Source organism: Lichenostomus cassidix, chromosome 13 (genome assembly GCF_008360975.1).
Source record: "Lichenostomus cassidix isolate B80296 chromosome 13, HeHo_3.0, whole genome shotgun sequence".
In the NCBI taxonomy this organism is placed as follows: domain Eukaryota; kingdom Metazoa; phylum Chordata; class Aves; order Passeriformes; family Meliphagidae; genus Lichenostomus; species Lichenostomus cassidix.
Window position 1 is genome coordinate 7966396 of NC_139494.1, and position 25260 is coordinate 7991655.

The window sequence follows — 25260 nt, forward strand, 5'->3', positions numbered from 1 at the left end:
TACAAAGGTTTAGTCTGTTTATTATTATTGTCTTAATTTAACAAGACAGAACAAAACACAAGTGCCGTGAGAGAGAAACCTTTCACCATTCACATCTGTCACACTATAACCAGCATAGCACAAACAAGACTGTGTGTACACATATATTGTATATTTAAAGAAACACAGGTAATGCCAAACTTCCACAGCACAAGGAACAATTTCTGGCAGACTGTCAACAAGATTTGTGGGTTTGTTGAGGGTTTTTAAAACAATTTAAAAGCAATTCACTGATTACATGAGTTTAGTGAAACATAACATGACCTCACAGCAATCATACCGTTGACACTTGAGGATTAAGAACAAGCAATCAGAAATATATTCTGAGTTTTGTTCTCAGTACATTCCACCATGAGGTCAATGCAGTGGCATGATTAACACAAAAATTTATGACTAAATATACTAATTGTGTGCATGTGTATATGCACATGTGGGAAAAACACAGAAAAAGTACAGTAGAAATGTTTCCATCCTCCAAATTGCACAGAAAACATTAAAACAATTTACACATAAAAACTGTCACCACACATTGAAAGGGGAGAATCCCAAACTAAGACCACACCCTCTACACACAGGTGAAACCATTTGCATTACTTAGAATAAATCCAGCCTGGAAACAGGCCACATCCAAGGTCAGATGTAAACAACTTCAACCAAGAAGGTACAGTTGAAATCCAGCATTGGAATCAAATGAATTTTTTGAACAGAATTTCAGTGCTAAATACTTTGTGCAAGACAATCCTTTCAGTCTTTGCTGAGATAAAACGTATCAAGTTAGAATTAATTCTCAAAATTTTTCTTTGCATCTTTCTCAATTTGGTAACAAATTCAGCACATGCAAAGTCATTTGAGTAAGATCACAGAGAGGCATGTTCTCATAACCTTCACTATAATAAATAAGTTTCCTGTCCAGAGACAGAAGTCAAGGAACCAAAAGCAATGAACAGTTTTTTGAGGCAATTTTTACCTCTTGATGTGCATTAGCTCTGCAGAAGGTTCACTGAGGAATCCAGGCACCCTGCCAGTCCTTGAACTCAGTTTCAAGTATCTTTCAGCTGAACTACACATGTAAAGGATTGATCAGATTCTGCTCCATGGTACTACTGCATGAACAGAACCACGGCTGAAAAATCTTATTGAAGGCTACAAAGTATTTATGTTCATATAAAAAGAGAATGAACGGAACACAGTGTTTAAATTAATAAATAAGGTCAAAATTACAGAAAACAAAGTGTTGCCACTAGCCCTTTCTAGAATGAATTTTAGAAGAAAAGTCCATTTAACTTTCAGTCCACCAGGAAGTATTTAGGAGTTCCATCAAAAAGCTGTGCTTTTAGAAATCTCTGGATTTTCTTCTTCCTCCTTGGCATCCCTCGTGCTACTAGATGCAGGCCTGTATTCTAATCTGGGGATGGAAGAAAAGAAAAAGAAAATAACTTTAAAAACAGATGAGAGAACTGAGAAAAGAAATATGAGTCCTGTCTGACATTACAGCCTGCTAATTTTAATATCCTGTTGACTTCAGTTGAACAGGTCCCTTATACCTATGCTCATGTGTCATCTTCAGTCACAACCATGGCAAAAGGCCAAACGCTCTCAATGCCTCTTAGATCAGTTGAACTAAACTGGAAGAGTTCAGCTCTTCCCCAGCACTTAGGAGACTTTCAGAACATAAAAAAACTAGATTATAACCCACATGTATCTATACCTCGATAAAGCAGCACACATTTAAAATGCATTCCTCAGATGTATTTTTAGTAAGCCATCAGAGTGAAAAGATAAATTTGGACCTGAGAGATGTAGACATGAACATTCACACTTGGGAAGAGGGACTAAGACTTCAGCCAAGCTTTTGTATCTTCAACAGAGTAGTACCTTTGCTGCCAAAACCAGCCTCTCCCTCTGACCATACCTAAGCAAGTCCACTCCTCAGGGCAGAGACATGCTAAGCTCAGGTGGCACTTACCCTTTCACCAGCAGCATTTGATCAATGGTGTCAGGAAGAGGCATGCCATAGCTTTCAGGCAGAAATAGTGTCAGAATTCCAGACAGCACAGTCAGGCTCCCCATCAGGATGTAAGGCAGGAATCGATCATAGGCACCTAGTAAAATACAAAAAGGAAAGAAAATAAAAATGCAGCATCAGCTCTAAGTCTCTGATAATTGCCCAGAGAAGCTGTGGATGCCCCAGCCCTGGAAGTGTTCAAGAGCAGGGTAGACAGGCCTTGGAGCAACATGGTCTAGTGGAAGGTGTCCCAGCCCATGGCAGGGGGGTGGAATGAGATAATCTTTAAGGTCTCTTCCAACCCAAACCATTCTGTGGTTTTGTGACAATGTTTGAACCAAGGTACAGGGCTTTATCTGTGCAAGATTTGTGCTTTCAGTAAAAACAAAACCAACCAACCCCCATCACAGCCTGACATTCGAAGTGTATGCTGTTACAAACGTGGTTGTAGGAACTCAAGGGAGTGGGCAGAAATAGCTGTAAGAAGAGTCCTTATTGAGGCAACAAGATTGAGTGTCCAGAGCAGCTCTCCAGCAGAGCAGTTAACTCACCCAGGTAAACAAAGTAAGGCGAGAGGATGCTGCCCAGCCTGGAGGCCATGGAACTCGCTCCTACTCCCATGTTCCTCACCACTGTTGGGTAGAGCTCAGCCGTGTAAACATAAACCATTGAGAAGGCAGATGTGATTCCAAACTTCCCCAACATCACCAGAAAAATAGACAGAGCACGGATATCTGAAAGCCAAACAAAGTAAGGACTTAGTCAAGCTCTGGAAATTCATGGTATCCCTTAATTCCTTTGACTTTGTGTAACTCCTGTCTAATTAACTCCAGTATCTTGTGCCTTTTTCCCCTGTACATGTCCACAAACATAAACAACATTCTTTCAAAATTTTTTCTTTTTTTAATTACTAGAGGTCAGTATTTCCATTTTCTCTTGAGAATAGGCCTTCCTGCCAAGTGAAAAATAAGGAGAACAGAGCCAGAACTGTTGAGATCCTCTCAGGTTTAAGAGGCCAGACCCCTGCTATTGCAAAAAATACCATATATCCCTTTTTGTTAAAGTGAACAAAGTAAAATATCTGAAACAAGTTATTTTATTTTAGGTTTCCTGCTCTGGTTTTTCATTAACATTCTTAGCTACAAGTCAGTAATTTAATTATAGGAAGTTGGGTTGACTTTAACTGGGACAGTTAAGACTTGAAAATCAAAACAGATCATATCAGTGTCCAAATGACTCAAAGGACAGGAAGAAAAAAAAACCCTGAGAATGCAGCACACATATTATCTGTATAAAATAAGCAAGGCAGTTCTTGCATGTTCCCTTTTGTATATTCTCTGATTTGTAAATGAGTCTTAGGCAACACCACCTCCCCTTATATTCAACACCACTATCAGTAATGACTCCATAACCCTATTAATCTAACTGGACTAAAGATACATATGGTTTGAGATCCATTAAATGTTACTTGGCCTTCCTCACCAGTTGTAATACATTATTTTAACTATCAACACTAATTTAGTACAAGCATCTCTGCTCACCAAAAATGCTTCCATTATGACTCCATTGACTATAATTTTAAACAAGCCCTAAAATCATCAATAGCTGTTTAGGAAGTGATTTCTGCAGCCTCTTGGTAACTTACACTTACCAAATTCTGGTTGGTCTAGTCCTGGTTTTACACCTGGACCTTACCAGAATTCCCTGCCTGGGATGTACTTTAGAGGCAAAACTGGACTATAACTCTAATCCCAGCAGATCACAAAGGCAATGACCCACCTTTCAAACTGTATCTGAATGACAAGTTGTGGGAGCTCCTTGTGCAGCAGCACTGAGAACCAAGGAAGAGGGACAAAGATAGGACACGAATATCAGTATTTAGTCCCCTCAGGATATTTTTTCTCCACATCTGCCCCGTGCGTGGTACTGCACGTCACCTATCATACATATGTGAGATCAACTAACGATTCCATACGTGAAGGCACCAGCTGAATGAAGAGAAGAACACAGCCTCCCAAGAATAACGCAGCAGCCATTGAGTACCGTCGGGGGAGATTGCGGAGCAGCAGCCAGGAAATGATGTAGGCTGGCACTTCAATCATTGCTGACAGGAAGCAGTTCAGATACACATCTCCATGCAAGTTAGGTGTGTCAAGAGAAAGTCCAAAATAGCCAACTGAGATTATCATCCTAAAAGAAATAACAGCAGGGTCAAACAAACCTCTCTTCCTGAGGTTGCCATGAAACTCTTCCACATCTGCACCAGGCACAGAAATGGCTGTGTAAGGCAAATTCAGCATCTGGCAGACTTGTTCACCTCTGAAGCAGGTGAAGTGCTGACTTCAGAAACACAAGTTCACAATTAAACCATGTGGATGCTTTTGGTATTTCAAGCTGCTCTTGAATTCAAGGAATAAAATGTATTACCCTGGGAAGTAAGTGATGATCATTCACACTGCAGTAATGCAGCAGTTGGCATTACTATAGTTTATAGCCTTAACCTGAAAGTCTCAGCTACTGAATTTTACTGCTGCTGAGGCCTACAGCAGCTTTCCATTATGTTTACCAGGGAACTCTGGGTGGACAGCATTGTTTCTGGGTCATTATGCCCCATGCTTCCTGTATAAAGTCAGAGAGGAGGAGTATGGCATCCTGGCAGGCCCAGACAGCCCAGGATTTTCTCTGCCATGCCCCAAGCTCGCTGGGAAGCATCCATTGGCATGCCTGGGTGCCTGGGCTGGTCAGTGCAGCAGGACAGAGCCTGGTGGCTGGAACACTGCCATCTTAATTCACTGCCAGATGAGATCTGGCTTCCACGTGATCAGGGGAAGCACACAAATGGCCTTGGAGACAAACCCTGTTGTGTCTTGGGAGATGCTGGGTGGAGAAGGTTAAGTTTCACCAACAAGTATAACATGGTAAACAAGGAAATAACAGGCAGTGGATCAGGACATTATCCAGCTTCAAAGGTGAGGCACAGAACACTTGGCACTTCTTCATCGTCTACCTTGTAACAGAAGCTGGAGGAAAATCACTGCACAGCACTAAGTGGATCACTGACAAAAGATTAGCACTTCCTCCTCCTCCTCACTGCATATTAGAAGAGCCTTCATGGTCCAATTGCTTAAAACAAAGTTTCTTAGTGTACCAGGGAAGGTATGAAGGGACACAGCTGAGAGTAACCCCCTGCTGCTGTAGTGCCCTGCCCTAAGCTATTCTCAGAAGTCGTTTTGCAGTGTTTTTCACACCACTGTCCAATACACCCACCCTGTGCTCCTTGGAGCTATTTTTATACACAAACTGTAATGCTGGAACTCCCTTCTGATAGCAGTTTGCCGTGGCTTATCACATTGGCAAACCTTGATATAGTTATATATTTTGTAGGAAAGCTTTAGTAGTATTTACATGTCCCAGGGTGCCAAAAAGCCAAAATTCCTCATCCTTGGTGCAAACCCTACAAAGGGAATAGTTTCATGGCCTGTTACTTAGTGAAAATTAACAAAACACTCAGCACTATGTAAAGGTGCTGAGTATACATATATGTATATAAGACATACTGCTGTCTGCAATCATCCTCTTTTACAGCCCTTTTAATTACTAATACAGAATATACTGTCAGTATACCATGGGTTGGAAAACATTGCTGTGAGTAAGCACAAGATGCTTTACGTTTTGGGAAATTAATTTAAAGGAGGTTAGGTCACTGACATGCAAATCAGAAGAGTGAAAAAATTGCCCAAACTAACTGAATACTTTTCTGCAAGAGGAGGTAAGATCGGGCAAGTCAGCTGTACCTGTTTGACTCTTCCTGCCTATCATAAAACTTGATTTTTGACGTGGTAAAAAGCCCTTTAGTATGGGTTACTGACTCCAGTAGAATGGATTACATACTACCATGTCACTGTTTCTCTCAGCTGCTTCATCCTACCAGAAATGCTGTTCAAACAGACTTTGCATTTGATTTCTACAACCACACACACAAAACTAGCTGTGCCCAGGAGTTACTGCTCTACATCAAGCAGATGAGGAGCCGGGCAGTCTCACTTCCAATTAAATGTGAGAGTCAGTGACTGGACTTGGGAGGTAAGACATTGTATATTCACCTAATTGACATTTCTGCAAGGAACCAACATTACTCTTCTTTTTAAGCTGTTTTTTTGCACAAGTTCCCTTCTCAGCATGTTTGCAGCCTTGTGCTTGGTGATGGACCAGGGAATCTGGCTTAAACATTAGCCAAGTCATCCTTTGACCCAAGATGCCACATCATCTTGTATGTGCTGGCAGGTCAGAGGGCTGAACTACAAGGCTCTGCCTCATTAGGCTCAGGAACCTTGTTCAAAAAGGCAGCAAATAGACTTAGTTGGTTCCAAAGCACTTGAGGGACCTTCTTGGCTTGGTCACCAGGTACATGCACTAATTAAACCTCCCTTAACAGCCTCTGGCAGGTAAGTTACCCTCTCTGTTTATAGCTTTACTGAGATTCCTAGTAAAGGAAAATAACAACCATTTAATCAAAGTGAGCATAAAGTATGGGTTCAGCTAGTGAAAACCAAGCTGAAGATGGCAAGTAGATCGAGGGAAATCTCAGATGAGAACTTCAAAGGTAGCTTTATCACTTTAAGAGCCAATACAAAAGAAATGGAAAGATTCTCCTCTAAGTCAGGCATCAGTTCAGACCACTGGGCAGAAGCTCTCTGACTGGGGGGTAGGGCATGACTCATTCCTCTAAAATGACTTTGTTACAGTCAGAAGAGCATTCCCCAAGGCCCAGGATCAGGCAGCATTCCCACACATCCTTGCCAGCTGATCAAATTCTTGCTCAGTCCAGGATGAGCCTGACTGCTTCAGAAAGGAACAACGATACAGATGTGTTTCTACACTGTCACTGAAATGAAGAACCTATGTAGCCAGAATTGTGTTGTTTCAGCCAGCTAGTCATTGATTTTTGAGCTGGTTTTGTTTGTATCTCTTCAGAATACTTCAGTGTTTAAAGGTGCATACTTCTGAATCACACTTGCTTACCAAATAAGCACTGACATAATTGTGATAGTTAGGATATTTCGGGTTCTCACTAGATCCAAAATGGTGTATGTCTGTTGCTTCTGGGAATTCACATCTTGTAGCTGTAAAAGAGAAAACAACAAACAAAACATGGGAACTTTAACTTCCTGCAAAAACAATTATTATGAAAATAAGTTCTACCACTAACTTATACCTCAGTGTTTTCACGTGCTGAAACAGGTGCCTGACTTATAACAAAACACATATAAGATGTAAGAGCCAACTACCTATGAAAGTAAAAGCTCCTCCCTAGTTTAAAATTTAGACTGAAACTGTTCACTCTCATGACAGGACTCAAGGAAACTGCATGCACTGAGTCAGGGGAGGTTTAGGTTGGATACCAGGAAAAGGTTCTTCACCCAGAGGATGGCTGGGCACTGAACAGGCTCCACAGGGCACTGGTCACAGCACCAAGCCTGATAGAACTCAAGAAGCATTTCAACAATATTCTCAGGCACATGATGTGACCCTTGGGATATCTTGTGCAGGGCCAGGAGTTGGACTCAATGATCCGTACAGGTCCCTTCCAGCTCAGCATATTCTATGATTCTAAAGTAATCATTTTCTTTGCCTGAGGCTTTACAAAAGAACTGCTTTTTGTTACTTGAATTACAAAGCAATAGCATTAATTCATTATTTATATGTCACTGCTGGAAGGGTTTTTACACCCAGTTGTGAGCACTGCACCTTGAGAATCCAGCAAATCAACTCCACTCAGACTAGGAGAGCCTAACAAGGATGGTGAGACATTTGGAAAAAAGTAGAGGGTTTCTTTAACCTAAAGGCCAGAAGACCAAAGGCATCTCAAAAGACCCAGAATGGTCTTCAAATACTAGCAAAAAAAGTTATTAACTGTCCTCTATGTCCACTGCAGACACAGCAACCAATAACAAAATTAAACTGCAACAGGGCAGAATTAGTAAATGACTCCTCATGCTGGACCTAAGAGTAATGTATTTAAACTGAGACAAACTGGCTAATGAGCTGAAGAGTGCCCATCATTATCTAGTCTGTTTTTGAGATCATCTTCTAAGAATATAAACAAAAAGACAACAAACTTCTCCTTTCACTATTAAACATTCCAGCCCTTCAACATAAAATCACTTCCATGTAAACAATGCAAGGGTATTCATCCATGAAGTATGAGAACAAGTTTTGTGCTTGTAAAAAATGGAAGAAACTAATTTATTTTTTTTAATTAGGAGTTTAATTTAGATCCCTAAGGAGGAGGACCAAGGGAGATTTTTCAAAATATGGAAAGGGTGATTTAAGAGGACAAATTCCATTGATTAAAACTATCAGCTCTGATAAAGCAACCTGGAGTTTGTGTAACCCCTGCAGTAAGTTGAAAATTCTTTCTAAGCCATGGTTGGTTCTGAAGACATGGGTAATGAAAAAGCAGTCTGGTACATGGCAAATTTTAGTGTATTTGCTTTCATAAATCCCATTTTCTACAAAGGGCAAACAGTCCTTTACTTTTGATAGCTTTCACTCTGCCCGAAACCAAACTTACATCACGCAAACTGTAGTCACTTCACAGCTCACAGCCCTTTCTCATAAATCACATGATCTTTCCTAAGTATTCTCCAGTTCTGCCACTATTTGTTGCCAAGAAACAAGAAAAAAATAGAAGAAACAAGCAAACCATAGAACAAAACCAGGAACAAAAAAATTCAGAGTCAGTTGATGAGAAAAAGGGACCTTGCCTTTTAAGATAAGCAGACAACATAGTGTTTACCAGGACAGGCTCGAACAAGAAGCTATGAGAGAAGGGCAGGGAAGCCAAAATGATGGTTTGAATTTGAACCTATTATCCAAACATTTCATAAGGGATAATTCAACCAACCAGGCCCTATTTGTGCTGTGCAGCTAGTTTGTGACTCACCACCTGCTGGGCCCTCCTGGCTTGAAATCACCGGAGTCAAAAATTCTGCAGTTGCTGCTCTCCAAACATAAGCTTGGGTGGCTCATCCATCCCAAACTCACATTCCAAATGCAGGAGGGCAAAGGGCCAGCCAGATTTCTGAGAATCTCACACAAACATGCTTCCTAAACCCTCAAGAGGCTGTGAGCCTTCTGCTTTCCAGCTCTTCAGAAAGCAGACATGAGAATGGTGTAAACACATGAGAATGGTGTAAACACTGATGCAGAGTTTTGCACAGATATTTTGGCCACAGCATTACTTCTACCTTAAAAAGCAAAGAGATGTAGAGGAGTTCTGCATGTTCAAGCTCATCTTCCTTTGATGGTCAGAAAGTTAGTATGTGCTTGAAAGCTGAGGTGCAAATGTCTGTAAATATATACCACATTCTGAAGCCCACCCTGCTGCAACGCCAGCCTTTCGCCTTGTCCAGCGTTTCCTGGGACAACATCCCTACTCTTGCCCCTGCCTTCTGCAGCTTCACTATCCAACCCCATTCAGAGACAGCAAACACATCAGTGCTTCTTTCTAAGAAAGAGAGAGAGGATTCCAGGAACAGTGACCTTAGGCACATATTGGAGCCAGAGCTTATTTTCTGTTCTGCTGCAGTGGTGAAAATAGATGAGTTTTCATGGTTACAGCATGAGAAAGAAGGGAAAAAAAAAAAAAAAAAAAAAAGGAAAAGCTGAATTCTAATGAAGATCCAGAGAAAAAGGTACCAGAAGAAGTGTGTTTTCCTGGCATTCTCACTCTGCTCCAGCAAGACCAGGATGTTTGCCCTACTATCTACTACTAAGTCTGGACAAACAGCTTTGCACCTCAGCTGACTTCAACCCAAGGGAAGCTGTTTAAACCTCAACAGTAAACAGCTACAGCTTAATGGCTTCCCATTCTCCTTAGCCCAGGACAGAAGCATTGTAAAGCAAATGAGTATATTATACTCTTCATATTTATAATATATGTATTTTCATTTAAATGACAAGACATAATGAGGAAGGTCCCATTCTCCTCGAATATGCAAACAGTTTGTCTGTCTTGACCTTCAAGAGGTCATGTTAATGGAACTGCTTCTACACATTAAGGGCACCCATCACCTTAGATAAAGGGAAGATTTCCAGAGAAAACAGGGCCATGTAGGAAGAAAGAGATGGGAAAGATAACTGTCACTACACCTGAAAGGGGCTCAAGTTTTGCTTTCCTTAATGTGGATTAGAAATTGGAGATGAGTATGAGCTAGAATAACAATATTTCCAATGCCACTGGCCAGAATTAGTCCTGTGTTAGACTTTTACAGAGTTATATCACAGACTGAGAAAGCACAGAATCTGTTTGGTGCAAGTATTTAGATCACTAAGCAATAGGCACTTCAAATTCATTATCGTCCCCTGAAAAATAGAAAAGGAAAAAAGGTGACTGTAAACTGGATCAAAAAGATGTTTGCATTAGAATGCATGTTGGCATTCCCATGGGACTGCAAAGGCTTTGCAAATCTTAATGGAGGGAAAGGGTATTGTGCTTTCCAGCAGAAAAGGATGATCTTTCACCCACTTGAGAAGCACATAATACAGTGCAGGCAAAACTCCATTCATCTGTCTGAAATTAATTGCTTTACATAGAGTCCAGCAAACAATTAGATTGCTAAACAAATCTTACCTCACTAGGGTCAAGTATTACATCTGGAGCTGTAATGCCATTAGTTTTTGCAGCTTTTCGGATGATATCCTCTGCCTCCTGAAACCTCCCCTGGGAGATCAACCATCGGGGAGATTCTGGAATGATCCTGCAGAGAAGATTCAGAATAATAAGCTTGCATTTTCACAGAAAGCACAGTTAAAGACACCAATTCACATTGTTCCAGGCAGGAAGATCTCCAAACATGCCACATCTTGCAGGAATTAGTGCAGTGACAACAGAAATCAGATTTACAAGAGCAGACTAGTGTAAGGAACAAGACCAGACTGAGATGCTTTTATGGATTTCAGAAGTGTTGAAGGAATTAGCAATGACTCAGAAAAAAGAGCAACCCAAACATTCAGAATATGGGAAAACAGATTAATTACAGAAATTCAGAAATATGAACACACAAGCAGCACGGTGTAGATTAAGAAGCATATCCTTAGAGGCTAACACATATAAAATTAGTGACTGTAAATTCTGTCACAGAAAGGCAAGCCAGAGAGCAGAATTCCCCAGTCATTCGATTGCATAAGAGTCTGGATGGAATCACAAACACAACTGCTGCTGTAAGTGAAGGAATACCACCACCATGTGGACTATTTCAGCTTTACATGCCACCCAAAAGTATTTTAACTGCAGAAGAAAATACAGAAGTCCCACAGCTGTGCAAGTACTGTTTTGTAGTTTGTCATATCTGTATTACCCTACCAACGCCCAGGACAACTGGTTTCTCCTTCTGCTCTTAGCTCACACCTGAACTTAAAAGCCTGTGGATTTCAGTTGGTTCAGAAGTATGAGTTTTATTGATGTGGGGTTTTTTTTTTTGCTTTCTTTGCATATGAAACAGTTAATTTTACAGAAGCCTATAGAAAATGAAGAGTAGGTTTTTCAGGCATCAGTCAGATCACATACAAAGCCATGGACCGACAGCTAAATGACTGAGAAGAGTAAAGGACACAACATCCATTCTTCACCTACGCATTCCTGAATTGCATTGCCTTGCAGTGATCTTAAAAATCTTCAGACAGGACCTTCTAAAGACTAAAGTCTTGTAAGTTAATTATACTGACCACCAGAGTGGGATGCAGAGCAGCCCGGGCAGGGTGAGTGCCAGCAGCAGCATCCTCCAGTCTCGGATGAAGAAAGCAAACAGAGGCAGCACCATGTAGCCAAATGCATAAAATATGCACACACCCAGTGTGCAGAACAGCACACGGACTGATTTGCCAAGGATTTCTGTGCCTGTTCAAAACAGCAAAGGGATTATTAGCATTTTAAAACTTAATAGCAGCCAAGTAACTTAACAAAAATATCCCTAGCAACTGGCTTTGAAATGCACTGCACCGCAGAGTTGCAGGATTTAGCACTCTGCTGTCCAGTTGGAGGCACTACAGAGCTGCTTCATGCTGTGATCCTGCATCAACCAAGGTAATTATATGTATAAAGAATGAGAACTGGGCCACAGAGCGTTTCTGTAGCTCTAAGTAGCTCATATTTCTGTAATTTTATCTTTTTAGAATCTCACATTTTACTTGCAGAGCTGAAATCACCTCACATTCTCAACAGTTAACCTTAGCTTGATCTCCATAGAGTCCTCTCCAGCTTATGGAGAGTGACCATCTTCTTTAAAGAGTAATTCAAAGGTGCCTAAACTAAGTTCTCAACCTGTATCACCTTCTAAAAGACGATTTAGCCAAAAAACCTCACAGTCTTTTGAGGCAGCCATATGGAATTCACATTGGTCACAAAGGCCAGGCTACTAGCAGGAGAATTAAATGCACAAACAGGGGTCAGTGCCCCCCTCTGAAATGTTTTGGGACCTGCACATCAAGAGACGGAGAAAAAAAATACAATCTTTTTTTGTTTCCATGGAAATTGAAGAAGATTCAGCAGTTGTAGCAGGCTGTAGGCAGTGAGGTTAGCTAAGCACTGCTTTCACCCCTGAACTGGCCTTCCTTGACTCAAAAGGAATTTCTTGTCACCATTTGGTACTTTGGACAGTGAGGTCACTGTAAATAACATTAATAATTTATTTTTTAAAAAATCTCAGATTCATGAGGTAATTCACATTACCATGATTAAGTATGGTCTTAGCTTGAAAGTTAGATTTTTAATTTAAATTTTTACCATAGGCTGTTTAAAAACAATCTTAAAAAAATTATTCTACCTATCTTGGCTCTTTTGCAACTTTTAAACTAAACAGGTATTTAGGCCCCAAAATGGACATCACAGAATTATCACAGAATGATGAAAAATCACAGAATCATAGAATGGTTTGGATTGGAAGGGATCTTAAAGATAATCTAGTTCCAATCCCCATAAAATCATGCCTCACATGTCTTATCTCTCCAACTAGAAGATGGACTTTATTTCCAATGGTCAGTTTCTGGGGTTTTGCCTCATTTAGGATGATCAACCATAGAAACAATTCAAATTGCACCTCTATCAGCTGGAAGCTTCCAAGGAGAAGACAAGTTATCTATGTGTGCTGAGGCCACAGTCTTAACAGTGTTGCTCGGCAAAACAAATCAACCCTAAGTCAGTACTCAAAAGGACCAGGAAAAGCACAAGATGAAAGGACACATGCAGTGCCCAGCAGGACTTTCATACCAAGAACAAATGCTGCCACGTAGTTAGATATCTGTCCCATGCCAACCAGCACAAACAACACCGAAAACATCTCCCAGCTGGTAGAGAAGACCTGTATGAAACTGAAGCCAGTCTGCATTGCCAGGGTTGCAAACAGCACATTCTTCCTGCCAAACCTTCCACGGACAGATTAAAAAAAGAAAGACAAGGGAAAAAAATATGATTAAACAACATCATGAATGAAATCTTCAGAAACAGAAAAATAAAATTACTTACATGCATACTTATAGAAATACAAAACTTCTGCAAAATGCAGAGGTTCAGGAAATGTGACACAGGCACAGCTATTCTAAACACATTAAAAAAATCACTGGCCAAGAGAAAGTAATATTCCAAGGGCTGCTAGTTAAGTTGTTTTTAAGTGTGTGCTGGAACACCATTCCTTTCTTACTGATAGGATGAGCAGGGAAACAAATCATCAGGAATAAGTTACTTAAAATGCAAGAGTATCCAGTGTTTCTCCTCCTCCAAGGAGCACACAATCCGTGACACAGATCAACATGCTAAAAAAAAAAAAAAAAAGTAGAAAAAGGAAGGCTTCTGGAAGAGAGGTAAAACTCAGATCTAGAAGATGCAATTGTCAGTCAGTGACACCATGCCACAGTTTTCATTCCATTTGGTTTAAAAATGAACAAAATTAAGGGATTCTAGAAGGTCTCCTGATGAAGTATGTTAAACCCCACCAAAAACCAAAGAGGAAAAAAAAATTCAACTAAACTCAACCCATCAAGTTGCTGTAAGAGTGGCTGCTGATGTCCTGGCCCAGGCAGCCCTGAACCTCCAGGACAGGACGTGCTGAGTGCAGGTTCCAGAACTGTCTGGGGGTGTGAAGGCTGGCAGCAGCCATGGTTGCTGGCTGTGCAGTGGTGAAGAGCAGGATAGTGAGGGAGGACAAGGCAGAAGGTAGGATCACAAATAGAGCAAACACTAGCCTGCCCAGGGATTTTCTTGGGAAAAAAACCCCATGTCATATAGCTTTGGAGAGAAGTATAGCAGGCCTTGAAAATTTTTAAAGATCACTGTCTCTGAGTTCAAGGTTGGTCCAACCTAACAGGCAGGAAACTATGCAAAGGCCCTAAACGATGCCACAAGATTTGAGGCATAGAGATTATGTTTCAATGAAACAGCAACTCTGCAAGTATCAGCAAATTAGAGGACCACATATTGTTCTCAAGGAATCAGGAAGACAGCACACAGTGTACCACACAGCAAATCTCAGGGAGAGAATCAGAAAAACTGAGCTTTACAAAATACAAACAACTGTGTACATCAAAAAAATTAATGGCTTTCTCCTTTTTTAATGTTGGTACTGATAAACAGGAAAGTATTGCTTATGTGGAGTACAGTTGAACAGCATTCATGCTTTGGAGCTTCCACAAACACAGATGATTGGACTTAAATGCTGTATTTGATGATGAGAAAGAGAAGCCACAGCTGTTTATAAAAAGAGAATTCCAAATTTGACCTACATAAAAAGGAAAACAAGCCTCAGAGATCCACTGAGCATAGTCCAAAATAAATAGAAGAGAATGTCATTGATCTGATTTTTCCAGTCAAAACTTATCTTCTACACCTGTTTTCTGACATAAAACCAGTTTGCTCCAGAGTCATTTTGCTGCAAGAACAAACAGATGTAGATAACCCCTACTAACAATCTTTGTAACGTTCTGTCCTAGTTCAGGACACTTCTCTACACACTCTGTATGCTCAGGTTAGACAGTCACAGAACAAAGACATGTTAGTAGTTGCAGAAAGACACTTGTAGGAAACTTGACATACAAGAACGGACCACAAAAGAGCATCAAAGAGCCAGCAGCTCTGGTGTATATACTTTACTTGTCTGAGAGCTGTCCTGAGATGAAAGATCCCAGCAGGACACCCACAAAGAACAGGGAGGTGCTCAGGGGTCCCTTCCAGTCATTGGCACATACGAGATTCCACTGCAGGGAGAGAGAATTGGAAAGTCTTTTAATAAACAGGATTTCCCCTCCCTACTAAACTCTGCTGAGCTGGGTTTGGAAGGAGTGAGAACAGAATTACAGAATGGTTTGGGCTGGAAGACACTTTAAAGGTCATTTAGCTCCAACCTCCTGCCATGGACAGGGACACCTTCCACTATCCCACGTTGCTCCAAGCCCCATCCAGGCTGGCCTTGAACACTTCCAGGGATGGAGCAACCGCAGCTTTTCTGGGCAACCTGTGCCAGGACCTCATCACCCCCACAGGGAGGAATTTCTTCCTAATATCCAATCTAACCCTGCTCTCTGTCAATATGAAGCCATTCCCCCTTGTCTCATCACTACATGACCATGTAAATAGTACCCAAACTTGATTTCCCTGCACATAGTAATGTTGTCCAGTAAAAATTCACATTCCTAGTTGAAGAAAAATTGAACTATAGACATAAGAATATAGAAAGAAAAAGCCTCTTTCTTATATTTTAATATGGTTTTGAGAGACAGGAGACTACTCATTCTTCACTGGGAATCTAACTAACCTCAATTAGTACCTTTGGAATACAAATTGAAATATACACCAAACAAACCAAGATTTCAAAAATTAAAACAAAGATGAGGAATAAAAGAAAATATTTATTGAATAAAGTCTTCAGTGGTTTTCAATCTCCTACCCAGTTCAGTCAGATGTTTTTGAAACAGAACTCGTGTTATTTTTCCATCTACATAAACAGATGTTATTAAAAGACTCTTGGCTTCATTTTGGTTATCTAGGGGAAAAAGGTGTGTAACTACCAGAAGAAAGGACAAAACCCAGCAGGGATCCATCATCCCCTCCTTCACAGCTATGTTGTGACTGGAGGAGTTCCCAGAGCTCTCCCAGTACCTGCTGCCAGAGGGCAGGTGCTGCAGCCCTGCAGGAGAGGAATTGGGAGGCAACCAATGCTTCTGATGTGAGACCAAACCCTCCTAAACTTAGTTATTCAAACAGCTCCCTCAGGGCCCCTTCTGGTGTTTTAGGAGTGGAAAATTTTAGGTTTTAATCTTCATTAAAAAGGTTGAAATGAAAATATTCACCCTGCCCTGAATAATTAATCCTCCTTGTCCCAAAATTACAAATAATTCAGTATTTTTTTTTTTTCAATTTGTACTGGAACACCCTTCAGTGCTTTGATCTGCTCCATAAGAAATGCAGTTGCTGTGTGTCCAGCTCCACCATCCACCTCATTTGTGGTCCTGCATATGGGAATACTGGTGTTTTGCTGTCTGCCAGCCCCATCTCCTCAGCACTAAGCCTTTGACTCCAGGAATCTCACAGCCCTCAGCCTGTTAACATTCACACTACAACTACATCCTAGTCCATGTTTTAAGGTTGGAGGATCACTTAAAACTACGCACAGAATGAACAACACCAGCAATAGCCCTCCACTGCCAGACTGCCATGTCAAAATGCAACTGAGCCATCACTTATTTCATGGAATAGCATCCAGTTTTGAATTAGAACTGGGAACTGTTCCAGAGAAGAATTATGGTCATTCATACAGACTGCATTGACTGCACTCTCATCGGCTGTCTAACTTTAGCTGCCGGTCCTTACACTGTCTTATAAGACAGTCATCAACATGATTATTTTTAAGTCAAAATGCACCTTTTTTCCATTTGTAACTGTGTTCAAGTTATTTCTTATGCTCTCCATTGATAAATCTGTTTGTGGTATTATATCTGAAAAATCCCTCCTTCTATCAGGTTTCACAACCCTCAACATCATCCTTGCACTTCCTCTCCAGACTTTTCCAGCCTCACAGCACCTGAAGCTCAGGTACCAGCACTCCAGGCAGTGCTCCAGTACATCCCACCAACACCATCAATTAGGCATCATTACAAATGTTCCTTCCAGAACTGTGGCTTTCTAATGTGTTAACAAATGTATCCCACTCATGGTAAGAAATTGACCTTACTATAGTTATGAATATCATTTGCATTAAGAACTGTAATTAAAATTTATACTTAAATCTGTATTTTTCGACGAAAGCTGTACTTCATTATAGACTAAAGAAAGTTTGAGCCTTTCTGTGACGACCACAGAAGCTAAGCCAGGAAGCTTCAGTAAAATATATCTGGCAACTTGGAAAAACTAGCAAATGATTGTCAAATTTATACAGGCCAAAGGTTTCAGTGGTTATTGTATGCTTTTATATGATAACACTTACCAGGGAAAAAACCACCACAAATACAAATCCTTCTGTTATAAAGACTTGCCTACTCACAAAAAGCCATCCTTGTGTCAACTACTGGAGTCAGACATCCTCAGTAACAGAACTAGAATCTATCTTGGTGATTAATCTGTCATTACTAAAGAGGTCATTACTCTCCAGCTGATCACCCTGTGCCTGTGAGTCCACCACGTCCTTTCATCTGTCCTACACCCTGCACTTCGGCACGAGGCTTGCACAACATTTGCATTTCCAGACACTGGCATGTTTGTACCCTGTAACAAACATTTTCTTCAGATCACTGATGAGGTAGAGACCTTTCTTGGAAAAGTTCATGGTATTAAAATGTTTAGCACAGCTCTGCCAAAATCTTCTTGCACTGGTAGACGGAAACATACTGGGCATTCAAATGTGGCAATGATTATTAGCTTGTTTTTCTGGCCTCTCTGTGAAAGCAGGGTGAGTTGTCATGCTGAAGACCACTTGGACCAGGCACCAAAGTGAACTTCAAAATCAAATTTCTGAAGTAGAACTACCTTGGTTGTACAATACCAGTTAATTACAGACTCCGCAGAAGCACAACAACTAGAACTAAGGGATTTTAAGGTCCCTTACCCTTTGCCCCAGTAAATAAATGTCAAAGTCTTCAACTCATTAATGACACACCTATAAGGTCTATTATGTTCCTTGTCAGTGATGATGGCATCAGCCTTCCAGAACCATTTTGCAGCCATACCCTTGACTCAACTGCACATTGTCCAAGAGGAAATCACCAAAGCATCACTGGTAGAAGACCAGCATGGCAAAGAGCAAGTGTCCCAGGTGTAGCTACTGATTAAACCCTGCTGCTGGCAGCGCTATTTGGACACAGGATACTGTGACCCAGTGCTCTAAAATCATGTGCCATTCTCACTTCTTAGTATCCTTTGAACTAGCCCGCTAGCTATAACAGCCTTTGCCCCAGTGAACAAGATAAGGTTAACCTCAGCAAGGTATCCGGGCTCCAAACAGGAGAAAAACATTTCCGCTCTGTTTTCAAAGAGCAGCTGCTGATGTTGGAAGCATTGAGCTTCCCAACACTGGTACCCAATGGCCCACAGCATCCTTGCCCTATTTTGTTATACCTTTAGGACATCCTCTGCTGCAGTTTATACTTGTCTTCTTACTCATCTTGTAGATATTTTGTGATTTTTGTACTTCCCAGACAATTCATCAGGCTGGGGTGATGTCTGTCAGCAGCCTCACACCCAGCAGCAATGATCACTTGTGTGCTCAAGCTGAAGTGTGCTTACGCACCTCCATAACCAGATTTGTGGCTGATGCCAGTGAGGACATGTGGGAAGAGGGGATGGGGAAAACAGGACAGGCTATGGAGATGGCCAGGAATGTGGACAGCCTGGATTAGAAGTGGAAGAGGACCAAAAAATGAGAAGGGCTGAAGCAGTCACTTCTCAAGCACAGGTTTGGGGCCCAAGTATGAAACAGTCCCAGGCACTTACAATCATCACTTACACATCTCTCTAGGAGAGCACCTTCCAAATTCTGCTTCATCTCTTTTAGGCCAGCTGTCTGAAACTATGTTTCCAAATCCCTTGCTATAAAGGCAAACTCAGTGACAAAACTGAGAATTAAAAAATCTGTAAACTGCTCTCTGAGATCTCCTCTCTCCCACAAGACCCTTCCCTAATGCCATTACAAGAACCCGAAACAAAGTTGGACTGTGACAAATACAAACTTCAAGAGCCTCATTTGGTTATACTCCTGTCCTAAAATGAAAAGCCTTATAGGAAAAATATTTTTTACAGCTACAAGATACTGTGTTTTCCCATTCCTCTATTTTATTTTTTTAAACTCTTTTCCTGTCTTGCTGAGAATAACACGCATTATTGAAAAATTAAATGGGTAGTTCCATGTATTAATATTTTCTTTTTAAAAATCAACATGTTAGCAAGACTTTTTGAAGCTAGGGCAATATCCTGTATTCTCTCCTTTCACTTGCTTCTCTCTGCAAGTAGAGGCAGGTTCTTCAAAAAATCTCAGTCTCACAACCAAGTACTGACAACCTTTGATTTTGAATCTGGTTTTGTTTATATCCATACAAGTATTCTCTGCTTAACTTAAGAGCTGTGTTATTAAACACCCTTTCCTCTGAAAACACATTTGTATATTCCAAATACTTAGAAGTTCTAGATGTTACATTGAAGCTTATTATCTAAAGCAAACAGAAATCTGTATCTACAAAATACACATTCTGCTTAATTTTTCTCCCTCTAGTTGTTTTAAATTTTTACAGAGATAAAACTTGTATAGAACAAGAAGGACATTGCCAAATATTTTATAATTCCAGTGCAGAAACTGAACTGTTCCCCATATATCACATTTTTGAGACGGTTAGAAAAAAAGGAAATGGGGCACTGCCATCAGCAACTGAGAAATCTGAGCTGAGTTTTAATTTAAAAGTAAAGGCGACACAAAGGGAACTTAACCTTGTCACTAACCCACGGTGCCTCCCAAAGAGCACTGTTTCCACTTAACAGTATCAACTGCAGGCCTATCATTCTTTAACAATTCTAATCTTACGTTGAAATATCAGAAATATCTGTACTTTGTTCAATTCTGAACATTAATGCATGATGTGCTTTTTAAATCACACCGTGAAAAACACAGCATTTTACAAATACCTTTATATATATACCTGTCACACATTCATATTTACTTACTAAAAGAAAACTAGACTTTTCTTTCTTCTGATAGTAATATTAAGCTTTTGTACCTGCAAATCACCTAAAGGTCTTTTCACAGCTTTATCAGCTCCCAGGGCTGAGAAGTTATCAGTATGAACTTCAGCCACTGATATCAACCTACTACAATAAAAAAGGAGCACCTGTTTTAAAAGATGATAAATAATGGAGGTGACTAACATGAATGAAGAGTTGGGTGAGAGCTGAACCTGGATGACATGGGCGTGACTTACAATTCAGCTGCTGGCTCCACTCCTGCAACAGCCTGGTCTAGTGGAAGGTGTCCCTACCCATGCCAGGGGGGTTGGAATTAGATGATATTTAAGATCCCTCCCAACCCAAACCATTCTATGATTCTATGACTGTAAAAATTACAATGTCTAGCATAAGCCTGTGTTTTATCTTGGCAAAGCAAAACAATATATCCCTGTACCTTCCAACAGGGTGAACATCGAAACCTCTGGTTAACCAGCTGTGACAAGAGCTGGTTTGTGCCAATTTGTGTCCTTCCAGATGTCACTGCTGCAGTCTCCCTTTGCTTCCTGAAGCTCTGGCATACCCTACTGATCTCCAGGGACTGGGGGCTGACAGCACAGCAGGGCACTTGAATCCCTGGGGTGCAGAGAATGAAATCCTCTGGGCCCTCACATCTGCCCAGAACTTTCTCTCCCTGAACATCCCCACAGGATGAAGTGCCATCTCTGTGCTAAGCCTCTGGACATCTGGCAATTCCCACCATGTGCATCCTTCCTCTGCAGAAGCCAACATTCCCTAAAGTCTGCTAATAGCAAAACAGACATAAAACATGCAAATCTGCCATACACCACCTGCACGGATTTCAAACTGATGAACAATAAAACACATTTTTAGAAGCTGAGGATGAATAAGTGTATCCAAAATTCAGTATCTGTTTATGGTTCACTTTGTTAGAATTACTCTTGTATGAACTAAAATGTTCTGACTGCTGTATCATCTAGCACCACATTGTATCATATTTCTTGTCCTCATGCCCTTAACTGCACTGGTAGATTCTACACCCAGTTATTCTGTATAGCCCCAAAACAGCCCTGACTGGCAACGGTTAACCTTTTCCCTTATTTACTCCTGGTTTAGTCCTTTTACTACCATGTATGAACTTTTACTACTCCTACATTCATTTTTACAGGACTTATGGAGAAATCAGAATGACACAGATGGCTTCTTGAGCCAAAATAAAGCTTTTCTTATCCCCTTTGAAGGATTTCAAAAGTAAAAGACAGAAAGGGATTTTGTTACACTGGAGCTGGTTAAATACTGCAGACTGGCTAATAACAACCGTCTGTTGTTAGTCTGTGAGAAAAGAAAGTCTCTCTTCAAGTGGGAGAGAACTGAATGTTTTAAGTCTCCCCTGAAAAGCAGAACCATAAACAGGGTTTCTCAAAAGTCATGAGAGATTCAGCAAAAACCTTTCTTAAAAGAAACCCCAAACCTAAACTCCTTCCCCCTCCTAGTGTCAGCTTCAGAAATCTGGGACAAAGGTCCTCATGATTATTCAACACGTTAGAGATATGCAACTAAACACAAGATTAGTTAATCATAAAAGTAGCACCACCAAGCCAAGAAATTAAACAAGTTTAACACTGAAAACCTGTAAGTGTGTGAAAGGCCACAGGTCTTGCAAAACTCCTTCAGAAGCATTAATATTAAAGGAGAAAAAAATACTGCCTCAGTGCACGATGCCTGGGCAGACAAACATTGCCTCCCACGGACAAGGGACATCTGCCAAGTCACACACACAACGGGCCAGGGCTGCGCAGCCTCAGCACTATGTGAGCAGTGTCCTTTTCTTATAGATTGTAAAACTCCTGGACGATGCTCCAATTGCTCAAGACAATTTACACCAAGCCAAGGCTGAGTGAAGAAGCTGCAGAGACAAAGCACCATGTCTAAGCCAGGATAACCATCATAGCACAGCACTCTGAACAAAACCCGTGTGTCTGCCTGTGAACAGGCTTGCCCGGGAAGATGCCAAGTGCCTTACACTGCCCTGAGAATGCTCAGCCTTTCACAACAGTGCATTTCAGCAAGGACTGGGGCCTGGAAATTCCAAGCAGCTTTCCTCTCGAGGAAGACAGCAGGTCTTTAGAAATAGGTGAAGCAATGCCTTGTTCCACTTGTCAGAATCACTCAAGCCCTTACTTGAGTTTCCAACAACTCCAGTGTCCCCATTTCCAATCCTCCCTGTGCTGCCATGGCTCCTTTCCCATGTTCCCAGCCTCACCCAAGTCCTATGTGCTCAGATGAGCTCAGAGTAATTTAGTACTCCTACCCATCACTATCCAAACACTCATCACGACCCATTTTGAAAAGCAAGAAATAATGGGAAATACAGCTCCATAAAACACATCTGCAGGCAATGGGACTGTACAAAGTTTGTAAGCCCTCTGAAAAAGGCCTGTATTGTATTGAATTGAATTGAAATTCAAGTATTCTTCAAAAGTAGTCCTCAAAATCCATCTCTTTGCATCTTAAGTCAACACGCACCTGTGAGTCGGGACAGCTTTCATCTGAAACCAGTGACAATCAGCACAGCTTCACCTTTAGTTGGTCGCCCAGGCAACAGACTTGACTCAAGGGGTGAATCTGAACAGATAAGAACCTGACTTGTCCCAGCAGATGAGCACAAAGACCAAAGTAGTGGGTATGACCAAAGCAGAGGCACTGTGGGCACACAGCAAAGTTCAGGGTCCTTTGAATAAAGCATCAAACCAGGGCTCCCCAACCTGTGCATCTAGCACAATGCAGGATGACTTTAATTGTGAGAGTGGTGACACCTTGGCACAGGCTGCCCAGAGAAGCTATGAATGCCTCCTCCCTGGAAGTGCTCAAGGTAAGGCTGGACAGGGTTTGGAGCAACCTGGTCTAGTGGAAAGTCAGGGGACTGGAATTAGATGTTTCTTATGATCCCTTCCAAACCAAACCATTCTGTGATTCTATGAATTCTACCACCTTTATTTTTTTTAAAGAAAGAAAACAAATGCTTTTGATCTCCAGAGTTCAAAGAGACATCTCTGTCACACCTAGCAATCTGAACGCAGTGCTGACCCTGCTCCAGCCCCTTGCACAGATACCTGATGAACCAAGACGCAGTTACACACAGTGACCAGTCTCGCCAGGTAAGGAACCAGGCTGCACTTGGAAGCTCATTATAGAAGCATACAATGTTAAGAGATTGGAATAGACCTTAAGATCATCTAGTCCCTGCCATGGGCAAGGACACCTCCACCAGACCAGGCTGCTCAAGGCCTTATCCAACCTGGCCTTGAACACAGCCCGGGTTGGGGCATCCACAACCTCCCTAGGCAACCTGCTCCAGTGTCTCACCACCCTCACTATAAAAACCTCCTTCCTCTTTCTTATGCAAACGAAAGCGAACAGAAGAGCTCAAAATAAACTCGGCATGGCAGGTTTCACAGCAGATCAATGCGCCGGCAGAAGCCCCAGACCGCGGCCGAGCTGCGCCGGTGTTTCCACAGCCGCACGACTCTCGCCGGCATCCCGCGGCTGCCCCAGCGTCCCTCCCGCCCCGCGGCCGCGCACCTCGGTGACGATGGTGGAGTGATAGACATCGCGACTGTACTCCCAGCCGTCCAGGCACGGCTCCTGCTCCAGCGCCTCCAGCTCCACGTCGGAGCCGGGTCGCAGCCCCAGCGCCGAGAAGTTGGCGAGCGCGGCCAGGCGGTAGCGGCGGCAGCGGCTCGGCGCCTCCTGCCCGCCCCGCAGCTCCAGCGGGATGCTGGCGTTGCGCCACTCGGCGCTCAGGTTGGCCCCGCGGGGCACGACGCACCGGTGCTCGGGGGTGCCGGCCAGGAACACGATGGAGAGGCCGTTGAAGCCATTGGGAATGATGCTGGCGCTGAGCAGGAAGAAGACGAGGCGCTGGAAGCGGCCCCACTCGCCCAGGAAGGCTGTGGCCGCGTCGTAGTCGTGCATGGCGCGGCCGAGCTGCGGCCGCCGGTACCCGCGGGCCGGTCTGGCGCGGGCAGGAAGCGGCCGCCCCGATCCGCCGCCGAGCCCCGCGCCATGGGCCGGGCAGGGGGTGGGGTTTGCAGGCGGAGAGCCCACAGGTGGGGCCGGCCCGGCGCAGGCGGGCCCGGAGCGCTCCGCCCGGAGGCGCGGCGGGGGCTCGGCCGGGCCGGCGCCGGCTGCGGCCGCCGCGGGGAAGCCGCCTGGGGCGGGCCGAGCGCGGCCCTGCGGCCGGAGAGGGTCACACAAGGGCTGCAGGAGCCCGTCCCGGAGCCAGGCCGCTCCTGCCGCTGCTCCCGGGCCCCGACGCGGGGCTCCGCTCCGGGCAGGCCTTACCCCGGCCTGAGGCCGCGCTCCAGCTCCCCTCCGGCCCGGGGCTGGGGGACAGGGCCCTTTGCCCTTGGTGACTGTGGTGAGGAACGGCCCATTGATACAGGCGTACCACCCGGTATTTACTGCCCAAAGAATTCAGAAACCAGGGTGGGGATGAATTACAGTCAACGAGGTTGGAAAATACCTCGCAGATCATTGCGTCCAACCTCTGACCCAACAGCACCTTGTAAATTACGCCGTGTCCCCGAGTGCCGCCTCCAGGACAGTGACTGCACCGCCTCCCTGGGCAGCCCATTCCCACCGAGTGATTATCGGGCTGCCTGCAGCCTTCGAGCCACACACGTAAACCTGCCTGGGGTTCTTCGATAAAACCTTGCTTTGGGTCAGCACCACACGTATGAGGCAGGAGGCTTCATGGATTGTTCTGCTCATCAAGGCAAGGCAGTTGCTGCAAGTCCAGCAGTTAAAAGGTTCCTCACTTCACTCCATAGCACTTCACACACCTGCCAAAGTCCCTTCAGCAGGATCAGCTGGGGCTGGAAAAAAGCTTTCCTAAACCTGACACTTCTCAGGGTAAGTGTACTACATGCTTGACAACTAATAAATGTAATAAATAATATTCTAGCCTTAGGCCCAAAATCCCAGTTCAGTATCTAGTGGC

At 42.8% G+C, this 25260-nt stretch overlaps 1 protein-coding gene across 1 annotated transcript; it reads right to left on the reverse strand.

Annotated features, from left to right (window-relative positions):
- On the reverse strand, positions 1 to 24348 carry LOC146431162 (organic cation/carnitine transporter 2-like). The gene is made up of 10 exons (XM_085073496.1): positions 23841 to 24348; positions 15189 to 15292; positions 13314 to 13468; positions 11774 to 11945; positions 10680 to 10806; positions 7067 to 7167; positions 4020 to 4234; positions 2596 to 2778; positions 2006 to 2141; positions 1 to 1444 (listed from the first exon to the last, which is right to left on the reverse strand). Exons 1-10 carry the CDS (start codon positions 24231 to 24233, stop codon positions 1357 to 1359), a joined length of 1674 nt encoding a protein of 557 aa, XP_084929622.1. The 5' UTR covers positions 24234 to 24348; the 3' UTR covers positions 1 to 1356.
- Between the last annotated feature and the right edge of the window lie 912 nt (positions 24349 to 25260).

What these genes read in the sequence shown, in the direction of transcription:
- LOC146431162 (XM_085073496.1), bottom strand. Translation starts at nt 24,233, where the DNA reads ATGCACGACTACGACGCGGCCACAGCCTTCCTGGGCGAGTGGGGCCGC. An exon ending in TAATACTTGACCCTAGTGAG is followed by an intron (nt 7,168 to 10,679) that starts GTAAGATTTGTT and finishes TCTCTTTTACAG; the next exon opens with CTACAAGATGTGAATTCCCA. An exon ending in GCCTTACTTTGTTTACCTGG is followed by an intron (nt 2,142 to 2,595) that starts GTGAGTTAACTG and finishes GTATTTTACTAG; the next exon opens with GTGCCTATGATCGATTCCTG.